Source organism: Nycticebus coucang, chromosome 17, assembly GCF_027406575.1.
Source record: "Nycticebus coucang isolate mNycCou1 chromosome 17, mNycCou1.pri, whole genome shotgun sequence".
Classification (NCBI taxonomy): Eukaryota; Metazoa; Chordata; class Mammalia; order Primates; family Lorisidae; genus Nycticebus; species Nycticebus coucang.
Genome location: NC_069796.1, coordinates 89,520,248 through 89,540,620, shown reverse-complemented (window position 1 = coordinate 89,540,620; position 20,373 = coordinate 89,520,248). Strand labels below are relative to the sequence as shown.

The 20,373-nt window shown below is 43.2% G+C and overlaps 1 protein-coding gene across 7 annotated transcripts in view; it reads right to left on the bottom strand.

Moving 5' to 3' along the window:
- The window catches only part of SLC2A9 (solute carrier family 2 member 9), a 180,648-nt gene that overhangs the window by 117,612 nt on the left and 42,663 nt on the right, over positions 1-20,373 (bottom strand). For all 7 annotated transcript variants that reach the window (XM_053566685.1, XM_053566682.1, XM_053566686.1 and 4 more), the window contains one exon: positions 16,085-16,230. In XM_053566685.1, the coding sequence (XP_053422660.1) occupies positions 16,085-16,230 (146 nt within the window). The remainder of the gene's footprint in view (positions 1-16,084; positions 16,231-20,373) is intronic.

Sequence of the window (20,373 nt, the reverse complement as noted above, 5' to 3'; positions counted from 1 at the left end):
CAATAAAAAAAAAATAATAAGAATAATAAATAAAATAAAATAAAGGAAACCACTAAGTGGAAAAAAGAGACATGAAGAAAATTACAGGTATAAAGATATATTTTTGTTAAGAAAGGTTAAAAAACAAAATAATTTTATAAATATTTTTATATAAAAAATCTTGTATAGTAAATTTTTTAAAAATAAAGTGATTGGTATTTAAAAATAAGAAAAGATATGAGGACAATTAACGACAATTAAGGTTATGGGGGGGAGGAAAAGCAGAAAGAGGGACGGAGGGAGGGGGGTGGGGCCTTGGTGTGTGTCACACTTTATGGGGGCAAGACATGATTGCAAGAGGGACTTTACCTAACAATTGCAATCAGTGTAACTGGCTTATTGTACCCTCAATGAATCCCCAACAATAAAAAAAAAAAAAAATAAAGTGATTGGTATTTAAAAATAAGAAAAGTAGAGGACATGGGCGGTGCCTGTGGCTCAACGAGTAGGGCGCTGGCCCCATATGCCAGAGGTGCTGGGTTCAAACCCAGCCCTGGCCAAAAACTGCAACCAAAAAAAAAAAAAAAGAAAACAAAGAAAAGTAGAGGACAAAATAAAATGTGTAATCATGTCATATAAAGTCTCTATGAGCTGTAAAAGGTATATAATGGATAAATGTATAAAATAAATTTTTATATCTGATCAAGTTGGCTATAATTTAAAAGTAATTATTTATAAATCTTTTTAAAGATTAAGCTTTGATGTTAAATGCACTAATACACTAATGCAAAACTAAAAATTTGATACCCATGTTAAAACAAAAAAGTTTTCTTGGAATACTGATCTGCTTCTAAGAAAATTTACAAAAAGTTTTGATTTTTAATTTGTGGGTCATACATTGTTGTCTCTGCCTCTCTCTTTCTGCCATCGAGAAAGTACTTTTGGAAGAGGCAAGATGGCCAACTGAAGCCAGCTTTCAGCAGAAGCTCCTGTCCAGAGGGAGTAATAATGGTCAGAACCCACCAAATAAAGGTGAAGATCGGGGGATGGGGTAAGAGACAGGATTAATAGGTTCACATCATCCCTGCTGAGGCAAGCTGGGACTCTAAGGAAGCAAATTTCAGGTACAAAACCCATCCCAAAGAGGACAAGAATCCTCCCCCCCTCCACAAGAGAGTGGCTTGCTGTGGTATTTCTATAAGCAAGTAGTGAACGGAAGACCTCCTGTTTTACCACATGGGAGAGAGTGGCTGAAGGCCGGGACTCCTTCCCCAGAGAGATCCGTCTGCAAGCCCAGGCAGGCACTTGCCTGGGATAAAAGTTGAACAAATATTTTCCCTGCCTTCCTGAACTCCCAATCCACCCTTCCCCCCTCTCCTGGCGGTCTAGAAGATTACCCCTCACAAAATCCAGAGTGTCTGGTGGATTTTTGCTAGGGTGGAGCATCTCATGGGCTATGGGGCAGCTACACTGAAACTATAACTCTGATAGAAGCAGGAATCACAAGGGGAGAGAGACTTGCCCAGTGCTAGAAAGTGCATGGTGCGGACCCGAGCCACCTACTGGGACCATGGCAGCAGTGGGGTGGCACCACCCATGGGCAGCCATCTGCTCCTCTGACCCACACCCACTAGCACCTGCCTGCTCCTGCGACCTGCACTCAGAGGCAGAAGCACCGCCCCCCTGTGACCCGCACGTGGTGGCACTGCCAACCGCACTACCAACCAGCACTCCCCATCCTGCAACCCATGCAGTGGCAGTGGCAATACTGCCCACCGGCACCCACCAGCTCGTGAGACCGATGCATGGCAGCTGCGGTGGAGGCACCATCTACGGATAGCTGCCCACTCCCACAGTGGCACCCCTGACCAGCGTCACCACCTCCAACAGTGGCAGCGCCACCCCTCACTGGGGTAGCAGCTCCATGGACCCTCCCGCTTGGGTCAAATTTGAGAGAGACATCTTCCCAATTCTGTAGAACACGGAGGGAGCCTGACCTCACCCCGCGTAGTTCCAGAGGTGGAGTGTAGCCAAGGCAGAGGCGTGATCTCTGAGGAAGAGAACCACACTCTGGGACAGTAACCCCCAGCTGGGTACAGACATAGGTGGAACACTTCCCAGTTTCAATGAACACTGGAGAGAATCAGGCCTAAACTCCTCCTGCCTGCAGGTCGCACAGTGAGAAGGCCTGGTCTTGGAGGCATTGACTCCCCTTTGACTCAGGTGCAAATCCCTGGTGTACTTGAGTATTAGAGAGAGCTGGGCCACAGCCCTGTGGGATAACCAGTGACTGAGTGTGATGGAAGTGCAAGGTGGGGAAGGAGGCACCAGCCCCCTTGGACTAATTCTTTATTTATTTATTTTTTATTGTTGGGGATTCATTGAGGGTACAATAAGCCAGGTTACACTGATTGCAATTGCTTGGCAATGGACTAATTCTTTTGCTGGGCGGGCCTTTCTGACTCCACAGAGCACCTGAGCTATTCACACTTGAGCTGCCAGTGGACCCCTGCTGCCCAGTTGCTGGAGACCTTTTGAATTCTCCCACTTGATCTGCATTTGTGCTAACCAGGACAACTGATTTGGAACTCTTAATCTGGGCTGATCACCAGGGGACCCTCCAAGGTTATACCCTGGTTGTGTTGTAGTGAGAGGGTCTGATTCTCCTCTTCCAGTTGTTGCCTGCTGGGGGACAGGGTGTCTTAGTTGCTTGTATTCCTCCACACCTGAGATTTAAACCTGAAGTCACTGATTCACCAGGATTGGACAGAGTCTAGCTGAATACAAGACAGAGCCACTAGCCCCATCATAACAAGTGGGCCCAGAGTCTCAGGCTGTAGTACTGAACAGGACCTTTGTAAAGCCATAGGGGAAAAGCCGCAGTCACCAGTCCCAGCACTCTGGTAAAGGGCTGCTTAATTACAACTCCAGGAGCCCTCAAATTTCACCTTACCAGCTTCTCTAGCCAAAAGGTAAAAAAATAATGATGGAGAGTAATCAGAGGAAAAACTCTGGCAACATGAATAATCAGAGTAGATCAACTCCCCCAAGGAATGTCAAGGGAGACACAACATAAGATCTCATTAATAAACAAATGACTGAGACATCAGAAATTGAGTTCAGAATTTGGATGGCAAATAAGATTAACTGAATACGAGTAAAGTTGGAATTAGAAGTTCAAGCAGTAATCCAAAAGTTGTCTCAAGAATTCAATGAATTCAGAAAAAAAATAAAGAATTCAATGAATTCAAAGACAAAATCACCAAAGATTTTGACAAATTGAGGCAAGAATTTGCATCCCTCAAAGATCTGAGAAATACAGTAGAATCCCTCAGTAATAGAATGGAGCAGGCAGAAGAAAGGATCTCTGACACTTAACACAAGGATTTTGAATGCTCCCAAATGCTTAAAGACAAAGATAAGTGAAGAGCAAAAACAGATCATTCTCTGAGAGTTGTGGGACCACTCCAAAAGAACAAACATTCACTTTATAGGAATTCCTGAAGAAGAGGAGAATGTTCCAAAAGGCACAGATGTTCTACTCCAAAAGATAATTGAGGAGAACTTCCCAAACATGGCAAGAGATACTGTAATTAGGATAGCAGACAGTTTCAGAACTCCAGCACGACTCAATCCAAATAAAACATCTCCTACACACATTGTAATTAACTTTGCCAAAGTTAATATGAAGGAGAAAATCCTGCAAGCAACCAAACATAAGAAAATGATAACCTACAAGGGGAAGAATATTAGAATGACCTCAGATCTCTCTGCCGAAAATTTTCAAGCCAGGGAAGATGGTCATCGACCTTCAATCTCCTAAAACAAGACAACTTTCAGCCCAGGATCTTGTATCCAGCAAAACTGAGTTTCATTTATGATGGATAAATCAAATACTTTAAAAACATACACAAGTTAAAGAAATTTGCCATAACTAAACCAGCTCTCCAGGACATTCTCAGACCCATCCTCCACAATGACCAGCACAATGCTCTACCACCAAAGTAAACTCACTCAGAATTTTTTTTTCTTTTTTCTTTTAAGAGGCAGAGTCTAACTTTGTTGCCCTTGGTAGAGTGCTGTGGCATCACAGCTCATAGCAATCTTCAGCTCTTGGGCTTAGGCAATTCTCTTGCCTCAGTCTCCTGAGTAGCTTGGACTACAGGTGCCCACCACAATCCCCAACTATTTTTTGTTGCAGTTTGGCTGGGCCTGGGTTTGAACCCACCACCCTCAGTATATGGGGCTGGCACCCTACTCACTGAGCCACAGGTGCTGCCCTACTCAGAAATTTTTAATTAAAACCCAATTTCCACAGTGGTGTAAGGATTAAAAATGTCCACTGGTCTTTTGAAAAATTTGACACCCAAAATACTACCAGGCTTATCAATACTATCAATTAATGTGAATGTCTTAAATTTTCCACTAAAGAGGCACAGGTTGACTGACTGGATACAAAAAATACTCAGGCCAGATATCTGCTGCATACAAGAATCTCATCTTACCTTACAGGATAAATATAGACTCAGGGTGAAGGGATGGACATCTATAATCCAGGCAAATGGAAATCAGAAAAGAAAACAGGGGTTGCGATTTTATTCACAGATACATTAGGCTTTAAACCAACAAAAGTAAGGAAAGACAAGAATGGTCACTTCATATTTGTTAAGGGAAACACTCGACATAATGACATTATTAACATTTATGCGCCCAACCAGAATGATCCTCAATTTATAAGGGACACCCTAACAGACCAATGAACAATTTGATATCTTCCAGCACCATAAAAGTCAGAGATTTTTTGCAATATTTTGCAAAAATAGGCAGTGTTGAATAGATCCTCCAATAAGAAACTAAGCAAAGAAATTTTGGGCTTAAACTTCACCATACAACAACTAAATTTAACAGGCACCTACAGAACATTTCATCCTAACAAAACTAAATACACATTCTTCTCATCAACCCATGGAACATCCTACAAAATTGATCACATCTTAGGTCACAAGTCTAACTTCAGAAAATTTAAAAGAATAGGAATAATTCCTTGTATTTTCTCAGATCATCACAGAATAAAAGTTGAACTCACCAATAACAGGTATCTGCATACTCATACAAAGACATGGAAACTAAACAACCTTATGCTGAATGATAGCTGGGTTATAGATGATATTAAGAAGGAAATTGCCACATTTTTGGAACAAAATGATAATGAAGACATGAATTATAAGAACCTGTGAAATATTGTAAAAGCAGTCCTAAGAGGGAAATTTATAGCGTTGCAATCCTTCCTCAACAGAACATAAAGAGAGGAAGTCAACAACCTAATGGGACATCTGAAGCAATGGAAGAGGAAGAACATTCCAACCCTAAACCCAGCAAAAGAAAAGAAATAGCTAAAATTAGAGCAGAATCAAATGAAATAAAAAAACAAAAGAATTATTCAAATGATCAATGAATCAAAAAGTTGGTTTTCTGAAAAGTTTAACAAAATTAATAAACCTTTGGCTAACCTAACCAGAAATAGAACATTGAAATCCCTATTATCATCAATCAGAAATGACAAAGGCAAAATAACAACAAATACCTCCAAAATCCAAAGAATCCTCAATAAATACTACACAAAATTCTATTCTCAGAAACATGAAAATCTGAAAGAAATTGACCAATACTTGGAAGCACACCACCTTTCGACTCAGCCAGAAAGAATTGGGAATGTTGAACAGACCTATTCCAAGTACTGAAATAGCATCAACTATATGAAATCTCCCAAAAAAAGAAGTGTCTGGGACCAGATAGCTTCTCATCAGAATTCTACCAAATCTTTAAAGAGGAACTAGTACCTATATCACTTAACCTTTTCCAAACCATAGAAAAAGAAGGAATACTCCCCAACACATTCTATGAAGCAAATATCACCCTGATCCCCAAACCAGGAAAAGACCCAACAAGGAAAGAAAATTATAGACCAATATCTTTGATGAATATAGATGCAAAAGTATTCAACAAGATCCTAGCAACAGAATCCAGCAACACATCAAACAAATGATACACCATGACCAAGTTAGTTTTACCCTAAGGTCTCAAGGTTGGTTCAGTATATGTAAATCTATAAATATAATACTTCACATAAACAAAATAAAAAACAAAGACCATATGTTTCTCAATTGGTGTGGAAAAAGCTTTGATAATATCCAGCATCCATTCTTGATCAGAACACTTAAGAAAATAGGTATAGAAGGGACATTTCTTAAATGGATAGAGGCCATCTACAGCAAACCCACAGCCAAAATCATATTGAATGGAGTAAAATTGAAAACATTTCCACTCAGATCAGGAACCCATTGTCTCCACTGCTTTATAACATTGTAATGGAAGTCTTAGCCATCACAATCAGACAAGAGAAGGCAATCAAGGGTATCCAAACAGGATGAGGAGATCAAACTTTCACTCTTCACAGATGATATGATTGTATATTTGGAAAACTCCAGGGACTCAACTACAAAACTCTTAGAAGTGATCAAGAAATACAGCAGCGTCTCAGGTTACAAAATCAATACTCACAAATCAGTAGCCATTATATATACTAACAATAGTCAAGCTGAAAAAACAATCAAGTACTCTATTACTCTTATAGTAGTGCCAAAGAAGATGAAATATTTGGTAGTTTACCTAACAAAGGACATGAAATATCTCTATAAAGAGAACTATGAAACTCTGAGAAAAGAAATAGCTGAAGATGTTAACAAATGGAAAAACATACCTTGCTCATGGCTGGAAAGTATCAACATTGTTAAAATGTCCATACTACCCAAAGCAATATACAATTTTTTTTATTGTTAAATCATAGCTGTGTGCATTAGTGCAATCAAGGGGTACAATGTGCTGGTTGCAATATACAATTTTAATGCAATCCCTATTAAAGTACCAATGTCATACTTTAAGAATCTGGAAAAATTAGTACTCCATTTTAAATGGAAACAGAAAAAACCTTGAATAGCCAAGACATTGCTCAGAAATAAAAACAAATCAGGAGGAATCACACTACCAGACTTCAGACTATACTATAAATTGATAGTGATCAAAACAGCATGGTACTGGCACAAAAATAGAGAGGTAAATGTATCAAACAGAATTGAGAACCAAGAGATGAACCCAGACATTTATTATCATTTGATCTTTGACAAACCTATCAAAAATATAAATTGGGGGAAAGATTCCCTATTTAACAAATGGTGCTGGGTGAATTGGCTGGCGACTTGTAGAAGATTGAAACTGGACCCCCACCTTTCACCATTAACAAAAATAGACTCTCACTGGATAAAAGATTTAAACTTAAGACATGAAACTATAAAGATTCTTGGAAAGAGTGCATGGGAAACTCTTGAAGAAATTGGCCCAGGAGAATACTTTATGAGGAGCACCCCCCGGGCATTTAAAGCAACACCAAAAATATATTACTGGGATCTGATCAAACTAAAAGGCTCTGCACAGCCAAAAATATAGTAAGTAAAGCAAGCAGACAGCCCTCAGACTGGGAGAGGATATTTTATATTTGCACGTTATGTTTCTGACAATAATTTGATAACCAGAATCCACAGAGAACTCAAACTTATTAATAAGAAAAGAACAAGTGATCCCATTTCATTGTGGGCAAGAGACATGAATAGAAGCTTCTCTGAAGAAGACAGGCACATGGTCTACAGACACATGAAAAATGCTCATCATCTTTAATCATCAGAGAAATGCAAATCAAAACGACTTTGAGATATCACCTAACTCCTGTACAGTAGCTCACATAACAAAATCCCAAAACTACAGACGTTGCTGTGGATGTGGAGAAAAGGGAGCACTTCTGTACTGCTGGTGGGAATGCAAGCTAATATGTTCCTTTTGGAAAGTAGTTTGGAGAACACTCAGGGATCTAAAAGTAGACCTGTAGTTCGACCCTGCAATTCCTCTACTAAGTGTATATCCAAAAGAACAAAAATCACTTTACAACAAAGATATTTGCACCAGATTGTTCATTGCAGCTCAATTCATAATTGCCAAGTCATGGAAGAAGCCCAGGTGCCCATTGACTCTTGAATTGATTAATAAGCTGTGGTATATGTACATCATGGAATATTATGCAGCCTTAAAAAAAAGATGGAGACTTTACCGCTTTTATGTTTCCATGGATGGAGCTGGAATATATTCTTCTTACTAAAGTATCTCAAGAATGGAAGAAAAAGTATCCAATGTACTCAGTACTATTATGAAACCAATTTATAATCCCTCACACTTTCACAAGAAAGATAAACCACAACTATAGCCCAAGATGATAAAGGCATCAATGTATACATGATCTATGTGTTTACTACTTAATAAAAAAACAAAAAGAAAGTACTTTTGGGGGGGGGGTTGGCTAAGATGACAACTCTGTCCTTCAAATTTTCTGTTAGCTCTTGTAACTTATAACATTTTTTTTCTAGTTCTAACTGCTGTTGTAGCCTGATGCTAAAATGTTTGTCTTTAAGGTCTAGGAAAGCCATGTTTTCCTCCAGTAGAACTTGATTCTGCACACTTGGCTTTTCTTTGTGTGTCTGAGGTGTGCCATGTAACCAGGGACTCTTCCATGCTTTTCCTAACAGCCATGTACTCCCCTGATCAAGGAGCAAGTGTTCCTGTTTATGGTCCATAGTGTACACTCAAAACTTTGGACACGTGAAACTTGAGCACCTGTCCTCAGGTCCTACTTCCAGATATCTGCAGGAAGTAAAGAGAAGCAATCATACTTTTGCAGGTTTTTCTTTACCCTTTTGGTAACTGGCCTAAGAAACAAAGGTTTGTTTTATCAAGATAATTTCTACTATTGTCTTTGTTATGTTTTCTGGATTACTTATAAAAACTGAGCTTTGAAAGAACTAAGGGTTTTTTCTTTTGGCCAGGGCCAGGTTTTGAACCCACCACCTCCGGTATATGGGGCCGGCGCCCTATTCCTTGACCCACAGGAGCCATCCACACTAAGGGTTTTTTCTCAAGCATCCATATAACTTTCTGTATTGTTTCAAAATCTGTAATTATAACTCTGCTTAGATAAAAAGACAATTAGTACACAGTGACCTGTAATCCTGTTTTGATCACTTTAAACTTTAAACCTTTTAGCATTTTTGGTGGATTTTTCCACTATCAAAATTCTAAACTAAGTCTTTTTGACCAAAATTAACTTTAAGATTTTCCAGTCAAGCCACAAGAGAGCCTCAGAGGAAATATCTCTTGTCTTGTAGAGATAAGATATGATTAGACTTATTTGGCAAATTGCATTGGAAATATTGTCAAATGATAAGTAATACTAGGTCTACCTTCAGAGTCACATCTTTGGATATATTATGGATATAAATATTCCAAAATTGTATAAAACTCTTAAAACTCTAATGTCAGTCATAACTTGTTATTTTGTTAGATGTCATAAAGTAACCCAATTTCCTTGTCAATTTCTGATTATGATGAACTTTCATCAGATTTTTAACTATGCTTGTTCTATGTGTTTGTCATCCAGTTATGGTTTTAGATTCTTTTCTAAAAGTATTTTCAATCAAATTCATAGAAAAAGATTCTAGGACAGGACCTGTGGCTCAAAGGAGTAGGGTGCCAGCCCCATATACCAGAGGTGGCGGATTCAAACCCGGCCCCAGCCAAAAAAAAAAAATAAAGCTGCAAAAACAAATTTAAAAAGATTCTAACAAGTGCTCTTAAAGATAAGTTTCAAATAACTTTAAGATCAATGTACTAAATAAAAAAATTCAGAACTCTAATAAAAAGCTGATAAATTGATAAAACAATTAAAGCAAAACAAAAATAAATTATGTATAATTAAGTAACCGATGAAAATAATGTTTTTATGACTTTTATTTAAAACATTGTTGGTTCTTTACTTAAATGTTTTGTTTTCCGGATTTAAAGACATTTTGTTTTTTAAGTATCTATATTTTACGATTTGGTAAAGTATACTTTGTAATAGGCGGTGCCTGTGGCTCAAGGAGTAGGGCGCTGGTCCCATATGCCAAAGGTGGCGGGTTCAAACCCAGCCCCAGCAAAAACCACAAAAAGAAAAAAAAAAAAACAAAGGTAAAAGTACTTCCTCTTTCTCTCTGCTCGATCTCTCCAAATCAAAAACTATTTGTGAATACTTTTCTATAGGTTAAATTTGGAAACATTGAGTGTTACCAAGGGCTCAACTGAAATTGGGGAATGTATATAGAATGCCTGGCTTCGAGGCTTCCTGTTGTATAGCGAGAGAGTAAAAATTGTCACTTTCTGGAAGTCCCCAAAACCTTAATACTGGAGGTAAAATTTCAACTCTGCCTTGATTTGGCTTTCTAGCCTCAAGATGTTTTTAAATCTGAAATGCCTACATGATCAATATAGTAAAAAAAAGTTATGTTTTTATTAAAAGCTATAACGTATGTGCACATCTGCTATCAGGTGTAGCCCTGGGCATTGTCTTTGAGATTTTATTATTTACCTGTAAATTAGAGTAGATCCTGAATTCTTCTAGATTCCTCCAATCTAACTTTCTTCCATAAAATTACCAAAAATAGCTGTTCTGTTTCTGATGCCCTATAACTAGATGATTTTTTTTTTTTCTCTGAGACAGAGTCATTCTGTGGCCCTGGAGTGCCGTGGCATCACCATAGCTGACAGTAGCCTCAAACTCTTGGGTTCAAGTGATCCTCCTACCTCAGCCTCCTGAATAGATAGGACTATAGGTACCCACCATGATGTCTGCTAGTTTTTCTATTTTTAGCCGAGATGGGGTCTTGATTTTGGTCAGACAGCTCTTGAACTCCTGATCTCAAGAAACCCACTTGTGTTGGCCTCCCAGAGTGCTGGGATTACAGGCGTGAGCCGCTGCTCCCAGACTATAACCAAGAGACAAGTCTCATAGTTTGGGTGGGTCATACAGAGAGTCCACCAAACTCTACCCAGTGCCATAATCAGAGACATCCAAACTGCAACCAGAACGGGAAGCTGAATTCACACTGTAGGTATCATTTCCCACAGTGTTAGAGCAAGGCTCTGGGTCCCAGTGAGACTCTGCTCCCTCTTAGTACCCACATTTTCATTTGGCAGGATGACTTGATGGAACCTGACCCAACAAATCCTTGAGGCCACCTGGTGGGTGACTTTGGCAGCCTCCCTAATACAACCATTGTGCGTGCTCTGCTTTAATTCAACCCGGTCATGGGACACTAGATGATGACTTTATAGTATCCGTTGGTTAAATAAGAAATGTTACTGCTGCTGATACCCCATGCTGTACCTGGGTAAAACCTCTCACGGGGGTAAAACCTCTCACAGGGGGTGATGTATCTTTAATTAAATTAATGGCACCAGCATCAGTTCCTACATTTATGTCCCTCTCTTTCCTTCTGGAGGTCTGTTCCTTTTTTTTTCATAATTTTGTTTATTGTAAAATAGTCCGGAGGCCTATTCTAAATGTCACTTTCTTGCTTAGTTGTCCCAGTTTTGTTTTGTTTGTTTGTTTTTCAGTTTTTGGCCAGGGCTGAGTTTGAACCTGCCACCTCCAGCGTATGGGGCCGGCCCCCTACTCCTTTGAGCTACAGGTGCCGCCCAGTTGTCTCAGTTTTTTATGGTAAATGAGAAATAAGATTAAAATTGTGAAATAAAATTCTGACACTTAGTGAAAGAAACTGTGGATCTCACTTGGCTGGCACATTGCAAATTCCCAAACAGATGAATGAAAATTTCCCATTTGATGTTCTTTCCTGGACCAGAAACCCAATATCCACCTTCCCAGAGCACAAAATTGGAGATAATTACAACATTCCTCACCCATCCTCCTGGCCAGGACCAAGCCTGTCTGAAAAACCCCGTTTGATGGGAAGAGACAGCCTATGAGGACCCATTGAGAAGACTGGCATGGTGGCTGTGCCCCCCATCCAGTGTCATGCTGGCGAGCCCTGCTGTCCCTGGGAGAGAGTGCCCCAGGCTGGAAACCAGGTACGTGGAAGGCAGAGCTGACTCAAAGGGCCATGTCCCTGGATTCCAGATCAGTGTCTGCCATGGGAACAGTAGGGGCTGCTCTCACAGGACAGAGGATGTCCCCACCAGAGGCCACAGGCCCCTCAGACCCCTCATCTTGCCCATCCCTCCCTCTGCTCTTTTACAACACAAGTGTGGTCCTCTTTCCTCCTTACCAGTGGCACGTCCCTCCCCCGGTTGCTCTCTTTACACTTGACACCCTAGTTTTTCCGTCTTTGGACAAATGCCGGGGCCTTCCTACTATACCCTTTGCAAACACCCTCTCCCATTGCTGCTCTCTCCCTCCACTAGTCCTGCCCTGATATATGCTATAGATACTCAAGCCGTGAGTTACACATCACTCTGCAGGAAAAATATCCCAACCCCTCTCTGAGGTCAGTGCCCACCTGTGAGCTCCACAAGGGCAGGGCCAGCCTGATGGCCTTACCACGTAGCACCAGCAGCTGGCCCAATATCTGGCGCACAGTGAGAGTTTTCTAAATATTTGTCCAGTGGGCAGCGCCCCTAGCTCAGTGGGCAGGGCGCTGGCCACGTACACCCAGGCTGGCGAGTTTGAACTCGACCCAGGCCAGCTAAACAATGACAGCTGCAACAACAGAATAGCCGGGCATTATGGCAGGTGCCTGTAGTCCCAGCTACTTGGAAGGCTGAAGCAAGAGAATCGCTTAAGCTCAAGAGTTTGAGGTTGCTGTAAGTTGTGATGCCACAGCACCCTACCAAGGGTGACATAGTGAGACTGTCTCAAAAAAAACAATTGTCCAGTGACTGAATGAACTAGTCACCTCTGGGTCAGGGTACACTCACATCGGAGTGTACACTGGGGGAGATATTGACTGCCCCAGCTTCCGCAGTCTATGGTGGAAATCACAGCACAGAGAACACACACACAGGGCACCCTGAGGACACACGGAGCAGTCACTACCTGCCAGCAACGTTTGCCCAGAAGTCATGCCTGGCGGGGGCTTGGGAACTTGAGGCTTGCAACCATGCCTTACCCTGGCTCAGAGGTGGGATGACCAGCCCCAGGTCACACAGCCTTGCAGTCTTTGAGCACGCTGCACCGGCATGCTCAAAGCTGTATCTCCAGCCAGGCGTGGAGGCTCACGCCTATAATCCCAGCACTCTGGTAGGCCAAGGCAGGTGGATTCCTGGAGCTCAAGAGTTTGAGACCAACCTGGGCAAGAGCAAGACCCTGTTTCTACTAAAAATAGAAAAACTAGCTGGGCACTGTGGCAAGCACCTGTAGTTCCAACTATTCAGGGTGGCTTGAGCCCAAGAGTTTGAGGTTGTGGTGAGCTGTGACACCACAGCACTCTACTGAGGGTGACAGAGTGAGACTCTGTCTCAAAAAAATAAAATAAGATGAGGCTCCAGGGTGCAGCTGGATGTTTAACAGATGAACTGAACAAATGGACAAGACAAAGGTCCAAGAAAGACCCAAGTTGCAGAGAAAATATGATATTGATTTACAAAAGAGGAGTCTGATAAGTGATTAGGAATTTGGAAATGACAGGCAAAGAGAACAGCTCTGCGAGGCAGGTGTTCATCTTTGTCTTCACGCCGAGAGAGCAACAGCACTGTTCATGGACTGCAAAACACACCTTTATGTTTAAAGAGCTGAGGCTGCAGATGTTACATTGTTTTTCTTGTTACACGCATCAGGTTTATTGTGAGAATTTTAAAGTTTCTTTAAAAACTAAAAGCAAGGGCGGTGCCTGTGGCTCAAAGGGGTAGGGCACCAGCCCATAGCCCAGAGGTGACGGGTTCAAACCCAGCCCCCAGCCAAAAACTGCAAAAAAAAAAAAAAAAAAAGCAAAAGAGACTCTTTAATGTGGGATGTCATTTATAGGGAGACTCTCCAGCTTACTTAGGTTAGTTCAATCGTCAGGGGCAACAACCTCAAATGTAAAGTGTGAGTGAGTTGTTTCTGTTTTTGCAAAAGAGAAAATAAAATCACAGCTGTAACAACCCCAAAGGGTGGATAACAAGACACCAGAAGCAGATGCCTCTCAGGTGACCTGGATTGACTGAGATATAAAAAGTCATTCATAATGCCACAGGAAAACACACTTAAGAGTGGCCAAAATGGCTCAGTGCCTGTGGCTCATTGGTTAGGGCGCCGTCACATACACCAAGGCACCTGAGTTCGAACCTGGCCTGGGCCTGCTAAACAACAATGACAACTACAACAATAAAAAATAGCACTGTGGCAGGCGCCTGTGGTCCCAGCTACTTGGGAGGCTGAGGCAAGAGAATCGCTTAAGCCCAAGAGTTTGCGTTTGCCGTGAGCTATGATGCCACAGCACTCTACTGAGGGCGACATAGTGAGACTCTGTCTCAAAACATATGAATAAATAAATGAAAGAGTGGTCAAAATGGTAAAATTTTATGTTCTGTATATTTTACCAGGATAAAAAATTATCCAAACATTCAAAAAAATTTTTGAAATTGTAATACAGTGATTCTTTACCTTATAAAACCTTCCACTGAAAGAGCAAGGGGCTGGCTCTAGAGGCGGAGAGGCTCCTACAGCTGAGGCAGTATCCCCACCTTCCACCCAGAGCACCTGCACTCCCAGAGAGCTCAGCGTGTGCGGCCTGGGCTGTTTGAAAGCAGACAGGCCTGGGTTCTGGTCCTAGCTCTACATTCGTTCTGTGCTTCACCTTTGTCAGCTCTCTTCACACAGAACAGCTGTTAGGACTTGAAGGGCTCAGCAATACGTGTTTTGTGCTGTGACATTTGCTTGGTGCTTTGCTGTGTGTTGTGACTGCCTGCACTGCCCGAGAGCTCAGCTTCACAGGACGCGTTGTCTGTTCAAGTGCTGGGTCGAGTCTGGGGCAGGGTCGCAGGGGGCATTCGCCACTATCGGCAGTGTGATCATCACTGTCCCACCACCCTTCTCCTGTGCCTGGGAAGGGAAAGCGTCCGCGCTCTGGGCTGCTTCCAGCTTTTCTCCTTCCTGTGCCCTCATCGCAGGGCAGCAGGCCCTGCGGACTCTGTTTCCTTCCTGGTCTTGAGCCCACTCATATCCCATCCCCACGGCCACTGCCCCACTGCCTGTTCATCCTTCCCTCACCACTTGTATCTGATACCTGATCTCTCCCTTCCCACCTCCCCAGAGCCACCTCTGACATGATCTGGCCACATCTCTCTCCCGCTCTAGGGCTCCCGATTCCCCAGGGTTAAGTCTGTAGCTGCTCAAGGAGGATGCCTCATCTCATCCCCTCATCAGGCATACCTTCCCCTCAGCCCTGGAGCATCCCAAGTTCCTTCACAGGCCTGGGTCCCGTCTCTGGCCTTTTCTTTAGTTATCCCCTTGCCCCCTGTGTCCTCTCTCTCCATCCTCAGCATCACCTATGTAACTCCTGCTCACCCTGGCCACACCGCAAGTAAATTATTGAACTGGGATTCAAATTCACATCCTCCTGCTCCCTAAACAGTAAACCGAAAACAGAAGACTGGGTAATTATTTATTTAGGAAAAAAAAAAAGACGCAAGAGTGAAGTAGATCTAAGTTAACATCTTGGAAAAATGCCCAAAATATATTAAATGAAAACAGCAAGTTTTAGAACAATTTATGTGGCATAATTCCATTTGAAAACCACCACAACAAAGAATATATGCTTCTATATGTTTTGTAAAGCACAGAACAAAGCCTAAATGAATACAAATTGAGCTTTTATCAATAGTTATTGGGTGGGTAGATTTAAACATTCTGTAAGGTTTGAAGTTATTATATATTCTTTAGGTCCTTAAAAAGAATCAAACTCAAATCAAAGGAACTCAACAGTAACTTGTCTCTAATAATAAATAAAAGGCTTGGACAGGGTGACCCAGACACGATGGTCTTTCTGCTTCTGTCTTCTTGAGATGGACTTGTTTGGAAGAAATAATTTTGAATAAAAATGGAGCGAAACAAACAAAAAAAAAGGCTTGGACACTCAGGAACTGCAACACACATGTAGAAGGACAAGATTTTGGAGGAATGGCTTCCACATCAACCCCTGCTATGATAACATGAGATGAGCCCAGATGTGTTTATCCTGAGAACCACACTTACCTTCCCCAGCAGCTCTGGCAGACCCAGCACCTGCCCCGTGAACACGCCAATGCAGATGAAGATGGCTGTCACCTGCCCCAGGGAGCCACGGATCTCCTTGGGAGAGATCTCATTGAGGTACATGGGCAGTGCGCTGAGGGCAATGCCTGTGGAGGGAGAAGAGCAGAAAAAGTGAGCTGTCTGCCCCTGGGAGCAGCCCGCCCTTGACATTAAATAGTGCTGTAGCTATAGCATCATTCCCAGCCCTTTGCACAAATGGCTCTGTTTCTCTAACCACAATATGGGGATAAGTATTGAGCTTAACGTCATGAGATCTCTGTGAATGAAGGGAATGTGTTGCCTAATTTGCAAACCGAGAATCTCATTCACTGCATCTTAGCCCAGGATACTGTCTTGGTTCACCACTCAAAGCAAACATGCATAACGAGCAAAGAGATGGAAATGTGATATCTGGAAAGTCACACATAAATCAGTTGAATTTTTATCCAAAATACATATATCCAGAGTACATGGCCTCCAAGAAAAATAGGATGGCTATAGATCATTTTAGTGCATTGTTACTAGGCAGGCAGGGCAATGGAGAAAAGAATGCACTGCTTTAGAGACAAGTCCTGGGCGTGCTCGTCTCACTGGGCAAACTGGATCCAGTTCCTCCCTCTCACCCTCAGCTTGCTCATCTGTAAGATGATATAACGACTGCAGCCTGCTCTTGTTGGGCAGGAATGAAACCAGTGCATGTAAGGAACCTGACTCATGAGCAGTCACCGGAAGAGCACTTAAAAACTGTTAGTGTCCTTAACCTCATGCTCCTCCTTACCCATGATGGGGGAATGCTCATTATCTCACAAACACAGTAAGGAAACAAGAATGCCGTAGGGCAGGGGAGCTGGGCCTTCTCTACAGCTGGGACAGTGAACACCCTATGTCAGATGCTTAGCAGGGCACCCAGCACACACTAAGCTGTCAAGCTGTCAATAAATGCTGACTGTTCCTGCCTGTCCCTGTGAGACGACACAGAAAGGGGGGCACTATCAGCTAAACTAGTGGTGAGCAAGGATGGGGCCTGTATGATAGGCTCAGCTCACCTCCGGGTGGCTAGCTCACCCCAGTTTGCCTGGCGCCATTGCCATCCGTGCTGGGAACTCCCCAGTCCCAGACAAACCAGGGTAGTTGGTCGTTCCAGGTCCATTTTGCTGCACTAAGCAATGACCTCATTCCAGCCACTCTTGCTCCCAGGTGCCCCAGCCTTGGGGTTCAGCGAGCACTCAAGGCTCATTCTGAGTATGATATGCCAGCCTTGCTCTTCCGTCTGTCTGGAACACTCCATTCTCAGAGCTCCATAGGCTTCTTAATCTTCTTGTCTCAATTCAGAGTCACATCCTGTAGTGGGTTGAATTGTATCCCCCCAAAAGATATGCTGCAGCCCTGACTTCTGCTACATGTGAATATTTAGAAATAGGGTCTTTGTGAAGGTAATCAAGTGAAGATGGCGTACAGACACAGGGAGAAAGCCACTCCAGAGCCTGGAGTGACATGGCAGTAAACCAAGGAATGCCAAGGGTTTCTGGAAGCCACCGGAAGGTGGGAGAGAGGCCTGGAACAGATTTTCCATCAGAGTCTTCAAAAGAAACCAGTCCTTCTGACTCACTGACAGTCAGCAGACGTGGCTTTGCACCCCCAAGAGTGTGGGCAGGACACGTCCCGTACAATCTCCCACAAACACAAATGCTGTGTATGAATTTTGCCTCCAACACCATACTGTATCATGTTTTTTTAATGTAAAAAATTATATGTGTGCTTTTTTCCATTAAACTTTTTAGAAAAAGACAGTCCAGAACAAGAACAGTGACTCGTTCACACGAGAATGGTGTGTTTACTACTGTTCCAAACGCTCCCTGAGAACCTGGCTTGATCAGCAAGTCTGAAAGCCTTGCACGTCCTGAGAATCCTCCACATTTATCATCTGGCTTTGAATCACTGATGATGAGCAGGGAAGCCAATTCAGGTTGTGACTAGCAATTCCCCTCTCTTTCTGACCAATTGTCTCGTCTTAAATGCCCTCAAATTCCTCCTCTGTTTTGAGAGGGTTCGGTGAGAATTACGGTCGTGAAGAGGTGACTTCCACGTGCCGGAAGTCAGGAAGAATCGTGCTTTCCTTCCCTTCTTCCTTTTGAAGATCTCACAGGAAAAAAGTGTCCGAAAGACATTTGTTTTCTACCCGTGGTTTTGGAAGGGTGGCATCTGTGAGCGCAGCTTACTTTTAGTTAGGGAAGCAGCTAGTTATAGGTCACCAGGGTCACCTCCCCAGATTAGTCAGATAGTTGGAGCAACAAGAAAGAGGCTAAAAGGATAAAATATAACACTGCCTAAGAGACAGAATGTCAGCTGCCTCTCTTAGGAACGGACTTCCAAAGATCTGTGCTCCAACCTCACTAGGCCTTTCTTCAAAGTAGATAGGGCCTTTGAAACCAGACTATCTGGGCCCAAACCCTGGATCTGCATTTTATTACTAAGAATAAAAACCACAACAATAACAGCCACGATACCACTGGCATTCCTGGGAATGGAACTGTGCTAAGTACCTCTCATACCTGGTAGATCATTTAATTTTTACATTACCCATCTAGAGAGGCCTTCCTATAACACAGGTAAAATGTTTCTTGGCCCAGTGGGAAGGAGGCAGTGGGTAAGCTGCTCCTGCAGTGGCCCAGATTCCACACCCTCCCGGCATCCACATCCTTAGGTAGTTAGTCCTCCCTGGCACTGACTCTGCACCTGGCCATGGCACTGGCTTGGGCCAAGGGGCCGTTAGCAAACATGCTTACAAAGTGCTGTACACTGAGACTTTCTCCTGTTGCTGCTCTTTGGAGCTCTAAGAACTCCCTGTGAAGAAATCTGGGCTCCACTAGCACGGGGTGAGAGACCACAAGGAGCCGAGATGAGCAGCTGGTGCTGCCGACAGCCCCTGAGACCACTCTCCTGCCAACAACCAGACACCAGAGTGAGACGACCCTCAGCCATCCAGCTGCTGACCAGCCTGCAGCCAGCTGCAGACCCTCCAGAGGGCCCAGCAGAAATGGGCAGAGCAGGCCCAGAGCAGAACTGCCCAGCCAACCCACAGAAATGAAAATGCCATAAAATGGCTACTGCTTTAAAGCCATTAAGTTCTGGGGAGTCCTTTATACAGCAAACCCTAGAAAGAGGGAGGGAGGGGGTGGGGCCTTTGTGTGTGTCACACTTTATGGGGGCAAGACATGATTGCAAGAGGGACTTGACCTAACAATTGCAATCAGTGTAACCTGGCTTATTGTACCCTCAGTGAATCCCCAACAATAAAAAAAAAAAGAAAAAGAAAAAGAAAAAAAAAGGTAATAAAATTAGCTGAGGTAAGTGAGAGCACCCAGGCAATCTGAGTCCATTGTCCTCACCCATGGCCACTCCCTGCTGCCTCTTTTGGAGCCTCTGTGTCCCCACATGTAAAATGAAAATGAAAAACACATTTCCAGTCTTAGGAGAAGATGAAAAGAGTGAAAAACGTGAACTCAACTGGTCGATTATAAAGCACCATGTAAACACTAGCTACTATTCTCACGGACAGACGTCCCCTGCACTTCCTTTAGCCTGCATACTGAGACCCAGGAGTCATTTCTCTTTAGCCAACATGATCACAAAGGCTTGAATCCCAACCCCTTCCAAGCAGGGCAGTGGGACCTCCTCTCCCTGATGCTGTTTTCCCCACCCACTTCCCTGCTCAACTCCCCCTGGCACATGTTGCCGTTGCTCAGCTCCCTCATAAAGCCTGGTACCCCCAGCTGTTTGGGGGGTAGGGGGGTTATTTCAGACAGAGTATCACTTTGGTATCACAGAGTCGCCCTTGGTAGAGTGCCATGACGTCACAGCCCACAGCAACCTCAAACTCTTGGGCTTAAGCGATCCTCTTGCCTCAGCCTCCCAAGTAGCTGGGACTACAGGTGCCCGCCACAATGCCCAGCTCTTTTTTAGAGATGAGGTTTCGCTGTTGCTCACGCTGGTCTCCAACTCCTGAGCTCAGGTGATCCACTGACCTACCAGAGTGCTAGGATTACAGACTGAGACACCGCACTCTGCCTACCCTCAGCTTTAAAAAATTTTTTTCCTTAGAGATGGGATCTCACTATGTCACCCAGGTTGGAGTGCAGTGGTTATTCACAGGGGTGGCCACAGTGCACCACAGGCTTGAACTCCTGGGCTCAAGTGATCCTCTCACCTCGGCCTCCAGAGCACCTGGGACTACAGATTGCACCAAGGTG